Raw genomic sequence first — 20,113 nt, 5'->3', positions numbered from 1 at the left:
TTACTATGGTGTGTGACTTTAATTTTTTTTGTAATACTTCCATGTCCTTCCTGATATGAGGCACATTCCCACAGCTTTTAAAGAACAGCTCCGTAGCTCAGTAGTAAAGTCTCTGACTGGCAAGCAGAGCTTTTGGACGGTGTTAGTTCACATCCAGTGGGTCGTATGTTTGTTTGTTTTTTTCTTTTCTTTTTTCGATGATTCCGACCAATGTCAGGGTGCTGCCATGCAAGGCGCTCACTACACACTGGGAGCAACTTGGGGATTAAGGACCTTGTCCAAGGGCCCTTAGTGATTTTCCGGGGGTTTGAACCAAGGATCCTCTGGTCTCAAGCCCAATGCTTAACCACTAGACCAACACCTCCCCAATGTACAATAACAGTTTCTGATCACTAACTAGGTTATTTGTGTTTTTAAAAAAATAATGCACCAATTAATTTAATTTTGCTTCTTGTGGTGGCACCATGATTCAAAAATAAATGTTAAACTGGTCCGAGTTGTATGGATTTTTCCCCCTCTTCATGACTAAATTTTGGACAGATGGGACTAATATTAATATGTGACATATAGCCTGGATAATATAATACTTTTTTCTGACATATCACAATGTTAAAGCTCCATTTTCACTTTCATGGATGTACATCCAAGAAGATCATGTTTTTAAAGCTTGTCCATACCTTTGAAGGTTTGGGAAGGTGACCATGATGAATTGAGATATTTCAGATGTAAACTGTTTCTTGTCACCGCTGTTCAGAGCTAATCACGTGCATGTTTATCTCACTCAGTGTAATTAAATGTTTGAAGATTTTTAAAACATTCAATCAATCAATCAATTTTTTTTATTTCGAACTTAGTTGTCAATTCCAGTATCATGTCAGTTCACAATATAAGCAAATCAAATGAACAAAGCTTCTTTGTACTCTCTGTACCTCTACACTCATATGAAAAAATAAACAAAATCAAAAAAGAAGCAAAACAAAAAATGACAACAAGAAAGTTCGAAAGGGAGTGGGAACAAGTAAATACTTTTTAAATCCCACCCCCGGTGCACATATCTTCAGTGATTGCTTAATTGACAGTAAATACAACTGCAGTTAATTTACAATACCTCAATATATTTACAATTCCAATAACTCATGAATAGACAACAATTTCAATAATTTATCAATATACTTACAATTTCAATAGCTCATGAATGGACTTACAATTCCAGTACCCGTGAATATGCTTACTCTTCAATCACTCATCAGTATACTACAAATACTAAATAATTTAGTAAAGATTCAATATTCAATACAATACAATACCTTAACTCTGATATACTTATTGTTACTAAATGATTTAATGTTTTATGATCTTAATACTATAATGACTATAGTAAGAATTTTCACTGTGTACTGTACCGTAGTAAAATGTTTTCTTTGTATTTGGCTTTGAATTGGTAAATGTTTGGACATTGTTTTAAATTCCATTCTAAACTATTCCACAATCGCACTCCACACACTGAAACACACATACTTCTTCTCGTGGTCCTTACAGCTTTTGGTATAAGTTTACCATTTCCCCTCAGATTGTAGACACTTTCCCTTTCTATAAATTGGGCTTGAATGTTGGCCGGTAGAGAATTTTTACTGGCTTTGTATAGCAGTTGAGCTGTGCAGAAATCCACCAAATCAATTAATTTCAATAATTTGGACTGTAAGAAGAGTGCATTTGTGTGTTCCAGGTAGCTTTTCTTGTGGATAACGCGTACTACACGCTTTTGAAGTAGTACCAATGGCCTTAGAGTACTCTTGTAATTGTTACCCCAAACTTCTATAACATATGATAAGGATAAATTAAACTGAAGTATAAAATGTACAGGGCGTTATAGTTAAGTACCCACTTTGCTTTATTTATAATAACTATATTTTTTGATACTTTCTTTTGTATGTAATTAATGTGGGATTTCCAGTTTAAATTCTTATCTATTATTATTCCCAAAAATTTGATTTCTGTTACCTTTTCTATTACCTTACCATCAATAGTTATAGATATATTTGGATTTTCCTTGCCATTACCAAACATCATTACTTTAGTTTTTTCAAGATTGAGTGACAGTTTATTATTGTGTATCCATATTTTAATTTTTGCCAATTCCTCTTTTACAGTGTTTATAACATCGTCATAATCATCATCTGCATAGAAAATATTTGTATCGTCAGCGAATAAGACCAGTTTCAGCAGACCAGATACATTGAAGATGTCATTTATATACAGATTAAATAATTTTGGACCCAATATGGAACACTGTGGCAGTCCACATGTGATAATTTTGCATGAAGATTCGTACTTACCCATCTTTACGAACTGCTGCCTCTCAGTTAAATAACTTTTGATCCATTCCCATGCTACCCCTCGAATTCCATACTTTTCTAATTTTTCTAGTAAAATTGAATGATTAATTGTGTCAAATGCTTTTTTAAGTCAATAAAAACTCCAATAGCATTTTTTTTTTCTTTTCCAATGAATGTGCAATTTCCTCTACAGCATCAATAATGGCCATAGATGTAGATCTTCCAGGTCTGAAACCATACTGGCCTTCATTTAACAGGCAATTTTTTTTCTATAAAATTTTCAAGTCTGTCATTAAATACTTTCTCAAGTATTTTTGAGAATTGTGGGAGGAGAGAGACAGGTCTATAGTTAGTAAAGATGTGCTTGTTACCAGTCTTAAAAATTGGAATTACCTTAGCAGTTTTCATTTTATTTGGGAATATCCCATTTTGCAGTGAAATATTACAAATATAAGTTAATGGTTTTGTTATGCCATCTATGACTTTTTTTTACTAATCTCATGTCTATGTCAAAACAATCAGTGGAGCATTTATTTTTACACTTACGAACAATTTCTTTAATTTCTGTTTCATTTACTCCTGAGAGAAAGATACTTTTTGGATTTCTTTCAAATGGTGATTGACCTTCAATACTTGCAAGGATTCCAGCCACTAGATGTTGACATAAAATAAAAACAGGTAGGTGGTCAGTTATATCACATATCATTAGTCCACTTAATTTCAATAATTCAATGTCATTTGTAAAAATATTATCAATAAGAGTAGCACTCTGTAATGTGATTCTACTAGGCCCGGTAATTGCAGGAAATAAGCTCATACTATACATACAGTTAATAAATTCATCAGTCATCTTATGTCTATTGGGATTCATTAGGTCTATATTATAATCACCAGTGATATACATTGTTTTATTTGTGTTGAAAAATAGTTTTTCCATATGCACCATAAGGTTTTCTATACTTGAGCCCGGTGTTCTGTATAAGCAACTTACTATTATGTTTTTTTTTCTTTCACAAATAATCTCAATAGATATACATTCAAATAGACCATTGACTATAACTGACATATTTTCAACAATTTTAAATCTTAAGTTCTTATGTACATATATAGCTACCCCTCCCCCTATTTTATTTTTTCTATTTCTGTAACTGAGTTCATAGCCTTCTAAGTAGAAATCTGTCCCTTTATCATTGTTGAGCCATGTTTCAGATAGTGTTACAATGCTAAAAGGGACTCTAAATTTAATACTACTAAAATTTTTGTACATGCTCCTACTATTGAAGTGTATAATTGATAAGTTACATTCACATTAGAGAAAAAAAACACTGTCTGGGTCCATGTCTTTCTCTGGGTCATACTCCCCATGCTCTGTGGATTCGAATGAACTTAAGTGAATTACATTGTCCAGGATTCTATCTCTCAAATGCTGATATTCAGCTGTTGAACTGTTATTATGAGTCATTAGAAAATGTTCATTACCTTAATGCTGCATAAACCATCAATCATACTTGTCCAGCTCTTCCAGAGTCTTGACAACAATAACTCTGGCCTCCTCTGGTGACCCATTGAGTTTGATGTATATTTTACAGTTGCTCACCCACATGTTGTATTTTGTTCTGCTTCCTCATGATTCTGGCTTTACGTGCTATTTCAGCATTCCTTCGCGTCAAGTGATCGTTCATAAAGACATTCGATCCTTTCAACTTCTTTCCTTGAAACCGCATGATCACAGCTGGCGTCGCGTTGTCCCTTCTTCGAGGAAGAGGGTGACAAGCCTCTATGCAGTCCAAATCCAGAGAAACACCCCTGGACTGGAGAAACGCTGCGACCTGTTGTTCCGCGGAGTCAGCCTCCTGCTCCTCTGCCTCTGACCCGCTGCTGTTCGCCACTGCCCTCGCGTATGACCTGGGCTTGATTTTGAGACCTGTGATGACCACATCATTCACTCTGGAGTATTGCTCCAAGTCATTAATCCTCCGCTCCAAGTCTGCAATTTTTCTGTCCTTTTTCACATTTAAAATCCTCAGCTGTTTCACCTCCTCCATCAGCTATAGAATTTTGTTTTGCTGCTCCTTGATGACAACCGTCTCTTCAGTCAAGGAAATGAGTGTTTTGAGAATGTCCCCGACATCATCAGTTTTAATTTGCTTTTGTTTGTCCGTGATAGAGGCCACCACCTCTGTGAGTAAGTCTATTGACTTCCTCAGCTCATCCATATCCTCCGTTGCTGGACTTTTTTTCGGTGGCATCTCGTTTGTAGCAAACTTGAGAAGTTAGCTGTTAGGCTAGCCTCTGGCTCCGCTCCGCTCGCACAGAAATGAGCCTTCACTTTTCAGGTTCCAGGTTCCAAAAGCAAGTCTGTGCTTCTTCTTAGGTTGCATAAAGTTCAAAATTCAATACATATAGTCCATTATCGTGAGTTTATTTCCTTGTTGTGAGAATCAGTGTAGCACATTCAAACCGCGCGTGCAACCACTACCGGAACCGGAAGTGTCATAATGCAGTGCAATCATGGCACTGCATTATGTGCCATGATGATTAGACATTATAATTAGTCTTATTGTAGCCTAGCTGTTCTCCATGATATGGTTCTGTCTGTCCCACACAGCCCAGACAAGTGGATTTCCTAGTAACATGAAGGCTATAGTGCCTCACTTTATTAAAGAGTGTGGTCTTTCAGTTTGAGAGCATAATTTATTAATTTCCCTTATTCTGTAAGACCCAGCATACCGTGCTCATTCAGAACATCTTCTTTTTCAATGTGTCATGCATGTAGATGGTGCCATCTTGTGGCCATAGATGATAATGCAGTATTTTTTCATACATAAGATTCTTTCAAATATATAAGACACAGAACCAGAAAACCAAGTAAAAGATAAAAAAAAATACATGTTTTAAAGTGACTGAGAGTTTGGAAAATATGGTACACAGAAAAGTCTTCTGAATCTGTTTCAGGATATTAATTCTCAACATCTGTGGTCTGATTGGTCTTCTGTTGCTTTTTAGATGATTGACATGCTGTACTTTGTGGTGATCATGCTGGTGGTACTGATGAGCTTTGGGGTTGCACGGCAGGCCATCCTCCACCCTGATGAGGAGCCAACATGGCGTCTGGCTCGGAACATCTTCTACATGCCTTACTGGATGATCTATGGCGAGGTGTTCGCAGACTCTATAGACCGTAAGATGAGAATCTGTAGTCAGCTGATCCCTGGTCCTCAGACTCCCACAGAAAACATATATATTGCTAGTAGTACCTGACAGACAATACTGGGAGCAGTGTTGTCACAATTAATTTGTAAAAGTAGTCCAATTACCGATTTACTTTTACAATTATTCCTTGAAAAAGTAACTTAGTTACTTTACTGATTACTCAATTTTAAAAGTAACTAAGTTAGATTACTAGTTACTTTATTAGTTACTTTCAGCAGCTGCCGACAACACCCTCCACCACATTAACATGAACATAACCCGTTTTGCCAGTACTCACTTTATAGTCACCCTTTCTTGACTTCAATGAACATAAATACTTGTTTTATAAAAAAAAATAAATAAATAAAGACCTCTTTCTTGACCACATATTTAACTGTTGACAGCACTGTAATGGTAAAAATTACAATTTCTAACCTACATTGTTTATAAATGTAACTATTAAATAAACATTTAAATTCTTTCTTAACATTTTAGTTGTTGAAATTGTTCTTCTTATTATTATTATCATAAGTAGTATTAGTATGAAAAATAGTATGAAAAAATGTCTTCAAAAGTGGACCTTTAATCTAGGGCAGCTGTGGGGAGCCACATCTCCCAACCCGCCGGCTCATGTTCCCTTCCTGCATGGATTTGCCCCTGGCTTGCTGTTTCAGCAGAAGAATGAATAATGTTTATTTATGCAGAAAACACAACCAGATTGACAGGTAAAAAAAGTTTTAACAGCATTGTTTTTTTACATTATTTTTACATTTACATTAGAAAGAGACTTGGGTGCATTTGGGTGGGGGGAAAACAATAGCGTTAGTAAACAATAGCGTTAGTATTTGTGCTTCGCAGATCAGCTGTTTTTAACAAGGACACACACAGAGTGGCACAGAGTTTTAAAGGAAAAAATGTAAAAATGACTTTGCAAAATGATAACTCTGAGCATCACCGCACTTTGAGTGAGAACAGTTTTTCAACTCGGAGCTGCTGCACAGTGGATGCGGCTCTGTGCAGCAGCTTGCTGAAAGTGGCCGAAGCAGTTCAGACCTCCACCTGCATCTCATCGCAATACAAAAATAATAGGAATGCACAGTGACTCAGAGAAGTAACTTTAATCTTATTACTGATTTGGAAAGATTAATGCATTAGATTACTCGTTACTGAAAAAAGCGGTCAGATTAGAGTAACACGTTATTAAGTTATCGGCATCACTGACTGGGAGTCTCCAATCTGCATGATTTTACACCAGTCTGCTTGCAACCACCATCTTCTTCAAACCACACTCTTTGTTGATCTTATCCAGGTAGTGAGGCCTGCCTCTGCGACATTGATCTTCTAATTCAATTTATTTGAATAGCACCAAATCACAACATAAGTCACACCAAAGGGCTTCACAAGGGTAAGGTCTCACCTTACCAACACTCCTCTACTTTGTCTTGCATAATTGGTTCCTCAATGTTGTTTCCACTACACTATGCCACATGTCAAAAAATGCCTCAGTGTCCTTCTCCTGATGAAATCCAGCAATTGTTGAGTGATGAGTCTTTTCCATAATGTGTGTTAGTTCTGTGTTCATTGTCAAATTATTCTGTCTCCAGCATCATATTTCAAACACTGGAGTCAAATCCTCGTTGGCCTTAGAGATCATCCAGTTTTCAGATGCATACATTGAAATTAAGGAAACCAACATAATTTTAGACTTTGACATGTGTTTGCCTTTTCATATCTCCTTTATTGATCTCATTGCTGGAGTTTCCATTCCAATTCTCACATCTACCAATGTTCTTATCAATACAATCAGGTAGTTGAATTAATGTGTTTATTGCTTCCAAAACTGCATTGTCTGTGAGCCTGTGAGTGTGGACCCTTGATTTTCCATTCAGTCATGTGAAGACCATATTCAGCAATTTTGACTGATTTGTTCATTCATGAAAGTGCTGTATAGCTTGGTTAGTTGTTGTATTTTTGATTAGTTGAGTACAAACTGTTATGCAAATGCACGGACACCAACAATGTGATTAAGTGGTGGCCTGAAGCTTATTTGTTTGATTCTGATCTTGCCATCAAACTTTGATCCAGATATTTTTTGGTTATCACTCATTTTTTATCCCAATCGTTGATCTTTGATCCAGATCACTGAATATTCATTCCTATTGCTGATTTTTCCACCTGATTGTTCAGATTTGATCCTTGTCTTTGATCCTGATTACTGATCCTTGATCCTGATTGCTCATCTTTGACCATAAACTTAGATTTTGATTGCTGAACTGTGTGATCCTGAATACTGAAATAATCAACAATCCTGATTCCAGGATCAAGGGAATAAGGTGCAGAACTCAAAAATTAATGGTAGACTCAGGATCAAAGGAATCTTGCTTAAAGGGTTCACTTTTGTTTGGCTGTCTATCTCGCTTTGACCCTGTAATAAGACTCAACAGAATCAGAATCAAGGCAGAGATGCTAACCTTTGTTCACTGAACTAATACTCAATCCTGATTACAGGATCAAACAAATCAGGCTCACACATCAAAGATGACCAGCATTACCATACCTACTGGACAGTATATAAGTCTCACTCATGTAATCACAAAATGGTTTTTATTTCTCTCTTTTTTAAAAACTGTGCTGCTTGTCCTGTGCTGACTATGAAAAGTCTACGCCATGGAAATCAATCGTAAGTGCCTTTGAAAGAATTGGTTCTCTGTTATGCATTATTCATTGATTCATGTTCTGTCTCTTATTCGTGACCGGGTCACAGTGGTGACAGACTAAGCAGTTCATCCCACACTTCCCTATCCTCAGCCAAATCCTCTAACTCTTCCTAGGGGATCCAGAAACATTCCTAGGCCATCTGGGAAATATAATCCCTCTGGTGTGTCCTGGGTCTTCAGTGGAACCACCTCCCAGTTGAACATGCCTGGAAGACATCCCTAGGGAGACAACCAGGGGGTTCCTCACCAGATGTCCACACCACCTCACCTGTGTTCCAGGCGGTGGACAGGGGCAAAAGCACACACAAAGTATTAACTATAAGGCATTCTGCTGCAGAATATTTCGCTGGTCAAAAGAAATGTTCAACAACTTTTAGGTTGTGAACCAAAAATTGTTTTGAAACTATTTGATGTCACTTTGAGCAACAAGTGATGTTGTGTTCACATCGCAGAAAGTCATCAAAATGCTCTAACTGTAAGATCATTTCTGAACCATTTTCTTTAAAGATGTGAGTATTTATTATTTTAATGAGTTGTACTGAGGTGTCATGTCTTTGTTTTGCAGCACCTTGTGGTGAAAACATGTATGATGAAGATGGGCAGAAACTTCCCCCGTGCATTCCTGGTGCTTGGCTCACTCCCGCCATCATGGCGTGTTACCTGCTCGTCGCCAACATTCTGCTGGTCAATTTGCTCATCGCTGTCTTCAAGTCAGTTACCTGCCTGTACACAAAACATACACTAACCCGTAAAAAAAAAACATCTTTAAATCAAGATTTCAAGTTTTGAATCAAAGTTTCAAGTTGAATTAAATTATCTGTATCTGTATTCGGAGTGGGCAGGACCTAAACCGTAAGTGGGCGTGGTTTAACTGGAAATAGAGAACACACAGCTATCCAGAGGTTTTATTAAAAAGGCTTGGATTGCATTTTTTGCAGTAACACTTTCTTTGAGGTGAAGTCCATCGCCAACCAGGTGTGGAAGTTTCAGCGCTACCAGCTGATCATGACTTTCTACGACCGTCCGATACTTCCTCCTCCACTCATCATCATCCCCCACATCTACATCATCCTGAAACGGCTGCTCTGTCACTGCTGCCACCAAACAGATGGCGAGCAAGACCACAAGCGACGACTCCGTAAGGATGAGATACGAACTGTCAGAAGTGTCTGGTGCTTACACAAACATTTAATTATTCATCATGTTTTTTTAGGACTTCCAAGTATTCTGACTGGTAAATACAGAATAGCAGAAATAAAATTTTGTTCTGCAGCTGATAGTGAAATGTGTACACTGTGAAGCTCAATGGCACTCAATGACACTCAAATGCTAAAATTAGTAGGCATTTCTTGACTATAATGAACTGAAAAGGGACAGACAGAATAATCAGCGTTCAGTTATGTCAGCAAGTCTAGGACGTGTAATTAGACTTTTTTTATATTAACCAATCTTCTAAGCAAACCTACCTCTGAAGAATCAGAACTGATTTTCAGCTAGGAATTATTTTATTTTATTTTTTTATTTGGGGCACATACATATGATAAATCAACCCCCTCCTTTTTTTTTTTTTACAAGAACAAACTTATAAACAAACCAATACTCAGCAGAGACAGAATAATAATAATAATAATAATACAACGTTAAATAAAATTGCAAAGTAAAATAAAACTGAATATAATATACATTTTATAGCAGTGTTCTAGCTAGCGCAAACTTGCATTACGGCCCGTTACACTATAATTTTGGACCATTACACTTATTTTCAATACAGCATAACGGCTCTGTAATCAATCATTTCTGCAGCGTGACTCCAGTTTGAAGCGTGAATCAATAAAGCAATGCTTTGATTCGCTGCTCTTCAGCAGCAGTAAGTCCGCTTCTTAACCTCTCTCAAAGCCATTAAAATGCACACAAAAGTCACTTTTGTGTGTATTAAAGTCACTAACTGAGACTCTTGTCTTGTTGCAGTCAAGAAACGAGAATCATCCTCCGTTCTGTTGGCACAGCTCCAAACGCTGCGCGGCTCTCTGCTGAGACAGAGTCCGGTTGGAATTAATAACTTCAAAACAAATTGCCGCTTTAAATCAAATGACACCTCTTTACAAACGTTGCAATACAGACAATAAACTACAATCGACTAAAATGTTTTTTTCCTCCCAAAATGAGACGTCCTGCTTTCTTTATGAACCTGACGTCCAGAACAGCTGCAAGAGCTCAGCTCATAGGTATGGAAAGACATTCATGCCAATAATAATGTCTGAAAGGAAATACTTTTGACAAAAACTAACAGATTTTATTTCTGTTTATGTCCAGAGATCAAGGATCCACCATGTATAGTTTATTATGTCCAGAGTTTAAGGATTCAGTAACCAATTTCATATTTATTTACTTTAAGACTCAATAAAATGTTGTTCAATTTCAATTTAATCAGCTTATAAAGCACCAAATTACAACAAAAGCCATCTCAAGGTGCCTCACACAGAACAGTTCAACATGAAAAAAATTAAAATAAATAAATACAAATAAAATTTAAATACCTAATTAAAAACAGAAGTAAAAGAGTAAAACATAACAAAATAAAAACTACTCATAAGAGAATAAAAATAGGTTTTAAGTCTTGACTTAAAAATGTCCACGGACTCTGACTGCCTCACTGAGGGCCATGTACTGGCTAACCCAGAATGAGATTGCTCACTCAACAAACATCCCCAGCCTTCTGGACATGACAAAGGGACTTGGGCTGTCGTACCTGGCTTTTCCCCTTTGGGTACCCCTAGAATGGCCAATTTTTAGCTTAAATTTTCAAAAGCTCCCCCTTTTCCGCACTCACGGTGGGTATTTGTGTCTCAACTGATGTACAAGTTTCCAAAAAGAAAAAAATACTAACAAGAGCACAGAGATAACTTCAGGTGAAAAAAGCCTTCATGTTATACTAATGCTAGCTTTAGTGTTTTAGTCGCAAAATGTAGTTGTTAGTGTACCAGTTCAACACGTATCATCATAAAATAACATGCCTTTAACCCCCATAAAACACTAAAATGAACATATTAGCAAGTTCACAAATTAGCAGTAGATGCTAAGGAAAAACTTTAGGAATTTTAAACTGTATGAATAAAATAATAATAATGGTGCAGTTGGTGCTACACTTTGTGAACTACAGTATTTGCATGTTTCAACATGTATAGGTATCAGTAGACGTTCATAACATCAAGACCTAAACAGTATTATTAAGTATAAGTATTATTTAACATTTTATGCCTGGTTCACATGGCAAGATTTTAAAATTGTCTGTAGGTTTCCAACACCTGAGAGACACAAGTGGAGATAAAAGTGGGTTTGCCCTGTCAGTAGTCCTTTGAAGGGTACACTAAGGAATGCCAAACAGCTATCATCAGAAAGGTGCACCTGGATGAGCTATTTTAAGTTTTTTGTTTGTTTGTTTGTTTGTTTGTTTGTTTTGCCTCTCGCTGTAGATGAGCTTGCTGAAATATTTTGGGAAAAGGAAGGATCATGGACATGGAGAGGAGAAGAACCAAACACAGTTTCCCTTCGATTATTATTTGCATTATTAAACGAGGACTTTTATTTTTTTATTTTTATTTTTTAAGTTAGGGTTGCAAAAAAGTTTCAGCGTGCTCCATGTGCGTGCAGAGTCTCACTTCAGCCAAGGTCCCAAAGTTGGTAACCTTGGTGTTTTGAGTGCATGGTCACCTGGACTCTGGGAACTTGTGGATATTTTCCTTTATGTTGTGAGATTTCATATACAAGTTATTAATAAAAAAAAAATCTGATTTTTACCATCAGAGCTGGTGCTGAATACAGAGGAGCTGAAGAGTCTTCATGAGTTTGAGGAGCAATGTGTGGAGGAATATTTCCGTGAGAAAGATGACGAGAAGCGATCATCCAACAACGAACGAATCCGACTCACATCAGAAAGGTTAGCGTCATCTCAGCATCACTAATGACAATTATTCTTTGATACTTCCAACAGCGACTGGAGCCTGATGGAAGTTATGTGATCTCCCACTTTGTTACATCATTTACAAGGTTTCTCAAAAAACAAATGAATATTTTGAGACTGAACTAAAGCCATTTCTTCCAACTCTTTCTTTAACATTAAAAGCATCATGCATGGTTTGTTTTTCTTTTTCTTTTTTTAATCTCATGAGGTAATGGGAATTAGAGTGCATCTATGATATTGGCAAGGTTTGCTGTTGGAATGCTATTTTTTAGTAGTCCTAAAGTTTGTATTCTGCACACTGATAAAATGTGTTTTATTCTATTAATGTCACAAAACAAAATGTGTTAAAAATCAGGATTATTTGTTTTAAAAAATCTAAATATTAAGCTCTTTTAGTCTAGAAAGAAGAAATTTTCAGGACTTGTAGTTCTGCTTCTCTACTCCTGAATGTACCACCTCATGGCAGTGCCTGGAAGTAGGCATCATGGCCAGATGTACCGTCTCTCCCTTGGTACTCACCATGGCATTGGAGATCATCATTTGAGCCTCAAAATGGGTTGTAGGTGGACCAAGACTTGGCTCTTGTTGGGGACTCCCTCCCGTCATGGATGACATCACCACCCTGACTACCACCATCCCATGCACCAAGAGACTGCTCAGAAAGCTGGAGGAGAACATCAACTGGGCCCATGTGAAGATCAAACCATCTAAGTCTCAGTGGTGAAGGGAGTGCTTACTGATTTGCAGTTCTTCATCAGTGATGATCCAATCCCCAGAGTATATGAACAGCCTGTTAAAAGCCTCAGAAGGTGCTATGATGCAAATCTGAAAGAAAGAGACCAGGTGAAACAACTGTGCAGTGACATTAATTCTGGCCTACAGTCTATTGACAACACCCAACTACCTGGGAAGTTAAAGACCTGGTGCTTCCAGTTTGATCTGCTACCCTGGGTGTTGTGGCCCCTTGCAGTCTATGAGATCCCCATCTCAAGTGGAGAAGCTGGAAAGAGGAGCCACAGCCTACATCAAGAAGTAGCTCGGAGTTCCACGCTGCCTCACCACCATAGGCCTCTACGGAGACAGTGTCCTCAAGCTGCCCCTCACCAGTCTCACAGCTCAAGTGTGCTAAAATACGACTGCAGATGACACTGAACAAATCCAAAGATCTGGTGATGAGGGAAAATACACCAACCTTGGTTACTGGTCACAAATGGAGACCAGCAACAGCAGCTATCAGATATGCTGACATTGTGGGGAATGTTCAGCAAGGACGGAGAGGCCTTGAATAACAACTAGCCACCCAGCCTGGAGAAATGCCACTGCTCCAGCATGGAGGAAGATGATGAAGGAGGTGGTGCGCTGTCAGGAGGAGGCAGCAAGATGGGCCAAGGCAGTCTCCTTTGGCAAACAGGGAGAGTGGACATGGTGGGAGAGTGTCGAAAGGAGGTGGTTGAGCTGGAGGGATGAGTGGGCCTTTAAAACAAGGAGTTTGAACTTCATCACCAGAGCCACATATGACGTCCTTCCAACATCGACTAATCTCCACCAGTGGGTTGGCAAAAATCCTGGGTGTGTCCTTTGCTCCAGGCCAGCCTCCCTCTGACACATACTCACAGGGTACAAGACCAGTCTCACCCAAGGGCGGTACACTTGGTACCACAACCAAGTTTTAAAGAGCCTTGCATCCACACTGGAGGGAAATGATCCAGCATCAATGCCCTACCACTGGCAATATCTGACAGCTCATGGACAACTGCCTTTGTCCGTGAAGAGGCAACAGCCACCATGAGCAATTCTACACCATCAGAGAGAAGCCAGCTGTGCTTAGCACGTGACTGGAAACTGATAGCGGATATTGGCAAACAGCTGGTGTTTCCTCCAGAGATTGCCACCACTACCTTGAGACCTGATCTGGTGCTCTGATCCCCTTCTCTAAATAAGGTTTATATAATTGAGCTTCCTGTACCCTGGGAGGATTCCATGGATGAGGCATATGAGCAAAAACATCTGCGATATGCTGAGTTAGCTGTTAGCACAACATTGCCACTGGAACATAGAAGTATGCACAGTGGAGATTGGATGCAGAGAGTTTGTGGGAACATCTAAGACCAAACTGCTGACGGATTTGGGAATCAGGGGCCAGAGCCAGCACACAGCCATCAAAACTGCATCAGAGAGAAGCAGCCAGTGGCTCTGGCTGAAGAGGAACGACCCCTGTTGGGCCCCCAAGTAACAAGTCAGGAGGTATGCGGTCATCTTAGGATTGACTCAGGGAACTGGATACCCCTGCCATGCAAAGTCCCATGAGATGTCAACACGGCAACTCTCATGGCTAATTGGGCATGGGACGCAAGCTCAGGTCTGATCAGCCTGTAGCTGGCCGCCTCTGGTGAGGGTGTATAGTGTTAAAGGCCGAAACACCCCATGAGCCAGAGGAGCACTACTGATGATGCGTCCCATAAATTCAACTTTCCCCCCATCTTCTCCAAGTCTGCCAGCCACCATTCACTGGCAGGTCCACCAGTTATCTGTATGTGCTTGCACAAGGATATTAACAATCTCATCCTGTGTTTTGGAACCTATATCATGAGTGACATTAAATTAAAAATCCTATAATGTAATAAGTACTGGTCCTCTTTATTGTATCACTTGAAGTTATCACTTTTGAAGCCATTTGTCTTTAAGTCTGTAGTTGGGGATCTGACACAAATACAGGGCTGTGAAAACTCAGAATTCCACGGATTTCATCATGGGCGGGGTGGGTGGGGCGGTATTAGTGTTGTACTCTTTAATCGTGATCGTTACTGATTTTTTAAAACGCTTATCGCAAAGCGTTCTTTTTTTACGACATCGTGTAAGTTTTATAAGTCCGCGGACACTGATCTGTGTGTTACAGATACATATCAGTTTCCTCGGATCCGTGGAGTTTCGAGGAGAATAAATGCCACTCAAAGCCTGGCTGTTACGACAGTTGTCGTAAAGCGGGGCTGGTTGGTTGCTGCGGTGACACTATGTGGCTCCTGTGCGAAGCTTAGCTAAAAGTAGCATGTGGACATCGCAAACTTTTAGAACTTTCAAGTTTTTAAAAGAAGAATTTTGCAGCATGTCTGTGTCACGGAGCGACATCAGACATGAGTGATGATGGCGAGAAAGACGGTTTGAAAAAGTGTGATAAGGACAAGAATCCGTGGAATTGTTGCTGGCTTCATCAACACACCTGAAAGATGAACAGGAAAAGCGAACTGGTAAGAATTTTTTTCTCTCTCGGGAAAATAAACATTGTGCTGTTCAAACAGAATTTCAGAAAATATTCTATGCTTTTTTTTTTCTCCTTTCATTAATCTAGACTTTCTTTCATTGGAAAAAAAAAGACATTGTGGCTTTGAATGAATTAGGCTACATGAATTTAGACAACAATATAAATTAGTTTATTAATGTAGACTTTTTTTCATGGGAAAAAAGACACCGTGGCTTTGAGTGTATTTACAGGAATTTACACAAGAATGTGTGACTTTTTTACTATAAGGTATGTTATTGATAATTTATCATCATTTTTAAAATATTCTCCAAGCTTTAGCTGTGGTTTTTGACATACTTTAACAGTCTTCATGAATTTCATGTAGTTTAATTGTTCTGAGTTAATGCATAATTTGGTTTACAATTAAAAGGAAATTCATTCCAGGTCCTACTTGCATGTCATATTCTGTTATTTCAACATGATTATTGACGGTTCAAATGAAAGGCTGAATCTAGGATCATTTAAATATGCACTAATTTTGAGATTTGTTCTTCCAGGTGATGTTGAAAATGTATCAGTAGATGAAAATTTAATTTGGTTTCCTAGACCACGGCTCCTGGGGAGCTGCGCCCCCCCGACCCCCTGCGAATTGTCCTCGGATTTTACAATTTTCATTTCACATCCCTGCAAATACTTTCTTGGAGTTTATTTGAATGAGACCGGAAAACATGTAAATTATGACATAGCATGGCAAATTTGGCGAGAGCAGGCAGTCCTCAAAAACTGATGCACAGAGGAAACTAGTGAGGGAAGCCACCAAGTCACCCATGACATTGCTGAAGGAGTGATTGGAGAGACTTCTGTCCTTTGTTTCACCAGTCACCTTCATGTGGAATCAAGTTCTGTGGAAACATGGTGAAACATTGTAGTGGAAGTATCACATGGAAGCCTTTCTGTTGCAGACTCTCTAAGGTTTATTATCATCAGCTGGAGGGTAATATGAATGCAGAGAAATGCATAAACCTGAAGGAAATCCCGATGGACTGTGGCCAACAATATTCCTAAACCTCTATTGGTGTTTTATTTTTTATTTTATTTATTTGTTTCATCTTTGACTTTGCGGTAGGGTGGAGAATATGTCCATGCATCTGGAGGAGGTGAATGAGCGGGAAAATTGTATGAAGGCTTCTCTGCAGACAGTTGACCTCCGCCTGGCTCAACTGGAGGAGCTTTCCACTCGGATGATGAACGCTCTGAAGAAGCTGGCAGATGTTAACCGAACTGAACTCTTTTGCACTGGAGTGTCATCATTCTGCGGGTCGAGTGCGCTCCTCCATCATGGCAGCTTCAATAGCATTGATGGATATAGTGTCTACCTGGTGGACAGTGATGAAAGGACATGTGCAGCTGTAGATGTGGAGAGCAGCGAGAGGAGCGCTGATGTCACCACATCAGGTTGGGCAAAAATACTGAGTTGACTTCTACAAGCAGAAACCTGATTCTATAGGTCCTACGTAACACATGTAGTAAGGTTATAGGGTGGACCAGCTCTATAGGGACAAACACAAAGAGGTAGTACTACAAATAGTGAAGGAAACAATGGGAAACCTTTGAAATGATTATACAAGTATGAAACTTGGCATAAACGTTCACAATGAGGTAGTTCTCAATTTTTTCTGATGAGCTAAGCTAAAATCCAAGATGGCCCCCATTTTTCTTGATGGCCCAAATTTTCAAAACAAAATCTAATTTTTCCTAGATCTTTGAAGATCATTGACGATTTGAGTGAATATTGGGCCTTTTTAATAAACCTAATTTTGGTATCAATTATCCCTCAAGAGACATTTTTGTGCCTCTGAAATTAATTTCACGTGGCGTAGCACTTTTACACAATCATTTAATTTTGTCAAGCAGGACTAGTACAAAAAACATTTTATGTGGATGGATGGATTGATGGATGGATGAGATTTATTGTCATTGTCATTACAATTGCAACAACAACAAGATTACGTCCACACTCAAACTGCCACAGACAAGATACAGCAGTTAATCCACAATTATTACTTGTTTACCGTAATAATGGCACACATCAGAATTAAAGACAACACATATACATTTGACATTGTTTATGTGCACTAAACTTGAAACAATCCGTTTTCCAAATTGAGGCGATGTGAGTGTGTGGTAGCTGCAGAAACATGTCGTCACGCCGCCGCTAGCTTGGGGAGGAGGAGGAGATGCGTCTGCCCTCGCCCGAGTCCCAAGCTGTTTTAGTGCAGTAATAATTAAATTTAATTAAATTAAATTTATTTATTTCATTTATATAGCACCAAATCACAACAAAGTTGCTTCAAAGCACTTCACACATGTAAGGTCTAACGTTACCAGCCCCTAGAGCAAGCACACAGGTGACAGTGATAAGGAAAAACTCCCTCTGATGATTTGAGGAAGAAAGCTCAAATCAGGAAATACAGAATATTTTGGGAGTCCATGCTGGTGCATAGGATGGGAGGCCTGCAGAAGAAGACAATAATAATAGTGATAAACTATCAATAGTTGCCATTAAAACTGGAAATAAATACAAAGAATCCATTTTCATTTTAACATGACAAGATTTATTTTTCATTTATTGTTACAGTATAAAATATTGTAAATTTAGTGGGTAGAAACTTGTGATACACATTTCAGCTGTCATTTCTCTGTTCAGTCACCAGGGATGGTTAATCCAGGCTTCAGTGAGTAAATGTCCTACCATATGCTGTTTCTAGCTGTGCACATAGACCATGTGATTTCACTGATTATCTCATCTATCTGCCTGTAGAGTTCAACTAATGTGAATGTTCTTGCCAGGATTCACGCTTGTAACATCATTTGAACAGTTTTCCTTAGAAGCAACATTTAGCTGCTCTTGGTGAAATTCTTTTGTACCAGCATTAATTCTATTGTACATGCATGCATGAATGGTAAATGTCCACCAGGTGGTAGAGAAGCTTGAATCTTCCACTGGACTGAGTTGCTTGACGCGAGGACGTTTCGCTTCTAATCGCAGAAGCTTCCTCAGCTAAAATTCTTGCTCTGGTAGTCTAACTTCTATCTTGACTCTTGTAGAGAAGACAGAAGAAGCGAAACATCCTTATGTCAAGCAACCCAGTCCAGTGGAAGATTCAAGCTTCTCTACTATGGAAACCACCTGGACAACTGAGAGCCTACACAGAAACATTGTCCACCAGGTGGCGATATTGCTCAATGTATGTCAAGAACCTTGGAAAATGACAACTGACTTAGATGCGGATGTGGATGTGTGTGTGTGTGTGTGTGTGTGTGTGTGTGTGTGTGTGTGTGTGTGTGTGTGTGTGTGTGTGTGTGTGTGTGTGTGTGTGTGTGTGTGTGTGTGTGTGTGTGTGTGTGTGTGTGTGTGTGTGTGTGTGTGTGTGTTTCCAAAAGTGTTTAAAATTGAATGAAAAAAGACTGATGATGAGTATGATGTAAACAGAATGTGTAATTCATCCTTTTGACAGGTGAGGGCAGCATTCCAGTCCAGGACTCTGCTCTGGAGGTGATCAGACCTCAGGACCAGACCGTTTCAAGGTCCAAGATAGGTATCCTGATCTCTCACTGTGACTTGGACCAGAAACCTGATCAGGCCTGTCTGGATTTAGAGCTTATACAGAAAGATGGTGAGATAGCAAAAAACAAGCTGGAGGCAGCTGTCTCATTCCCACTGGAGAAGTCAAAGGTCATGCAAAGTTTATCCTCACCAACTCTCAGCACCTCCCCATCCTCCATCAGGAAGTCCATGGAAGGAAGCATCCTTTATAACCCCACTGATCAGGATGAGGAGGTGAGATGGACAACAGCCTCCACTGTCTCAAGACAGTACATAAAATCTCCCGTCATATCACACTGGGAATCTTCTTTAAAGTCCACCAAAGTCCATCAGTCCCCTTTTGCCAATATGCCTTCACTTCCTGTGGAGACATTTGGTGAGACCACATCGCGTGATGAGTACAAAACACACAAGCTGCCCGGTGGGGAACAGGAAGCAGTATTGCCAGTGCTGGACTCTGACTGTTTACTGTTGGACGAGGACAGGATATACCCAAGACTCAGGTCCAAGAGCCTAAACACCAAGCCACGGAAACCCAAGAAGGAAGATGAAGAAAGGTGTCGCACCGCGAGCAGCACCAAAGATCTTGTGGCATTGTTCAGCAGACAAGAGCAGGTCAACAGTCCTTGACAGATCCATAAATTCCCAGTTGATAACACCTGTAGTCTGACTGACCAAGTCCACCATTTAGGGAATAACGTGTCGCTGGTAAAACTCAATTTGCGCCCGTAAAATCCAGGATTAACGTCCGCAAATCATTAGACACAACAGGGTTATTCCCATTCTAATCCAATTCCATTGTTTGCATGACTTATTTTTCTGTAAGTAATTCAGTCGGCGAAGCTTACCGTAGCAACAGCGACGTCGCTCCAGTGCCATGATTGATATCTGCATAGCAAAGCGGTCAGGGCGTGGAGTAATACATCAAATGTGAAACGGTTGGTTTCACATTTGATTTACGACCATAACACATCGGTCTGATGGTTTTGCCACCATCAAATCGATATTTTATGGTCGGAAATCTCACACGATTAACCAATCAGATTTGCGGAACAATTGTAA

The 20,113-nt window shown here is 39.2% G+C and overlaps 1 protein-coding gene across 1 annotated transcript in view; it reads left to right on the top strand.

Annotated features, from left to right (window-relative positions):
* LOC117503507 (transient receptor potential cation channel subfamily M member 1-like) overlaps positions 1-19,681 on the top strand; it is a 143,711-nt gene extending 124,030 nt beyond the window's left edge. The window contains exons 23-29 of the mRNA XM_034162772.1: positions 5,343-5,517; positions 8,188-8,208; positions 8,811-8,955; positions 9,184-9,383; positions 12,050-12,182; positions 16,571-16,899; positions 18,963-19,681. Coding sequence (XP_034018663.1) covers positions 5,343-5,517; positions 8,188-8,208; positions 8,811-8,955; positions 9,184-9,383; positions 12,050-12,182; positions 16,571-16,899; positions 18,963-19,681 — 1,722 coding nt within the window. The remainder of the gene's footprint in view (positions 1-5,342; positions 5,518-8,187; positions 8,209-8,810; positions 8,956-9,183; positions 9,384-12,049; positions 12,183-16,570; positions 16,900-18,962) is intronic.
* The last annotated feature ends 432 nt before the right edge of the window (positions 19,682-20,113 follow it).

The sequence above is a fragment of the Thalassophryne amazonica genome, chromosome 2, assembly GCF_902500255.1.
Source record: "Thalassophryne amazonica chromosome 2, fThaAma1.1, whole genome shotgun sequence".
Classification (NCBI taxonomy): Eukaryota; Metazoa; Chordata; class Actinopteri; order Batrachoidiformes; family Batrachoididae; genus Thalassophryne; species Thalassophryne amazonica.
This window is presented reverse-complemented; position numbering and strand designations above follow the sequence as displayed.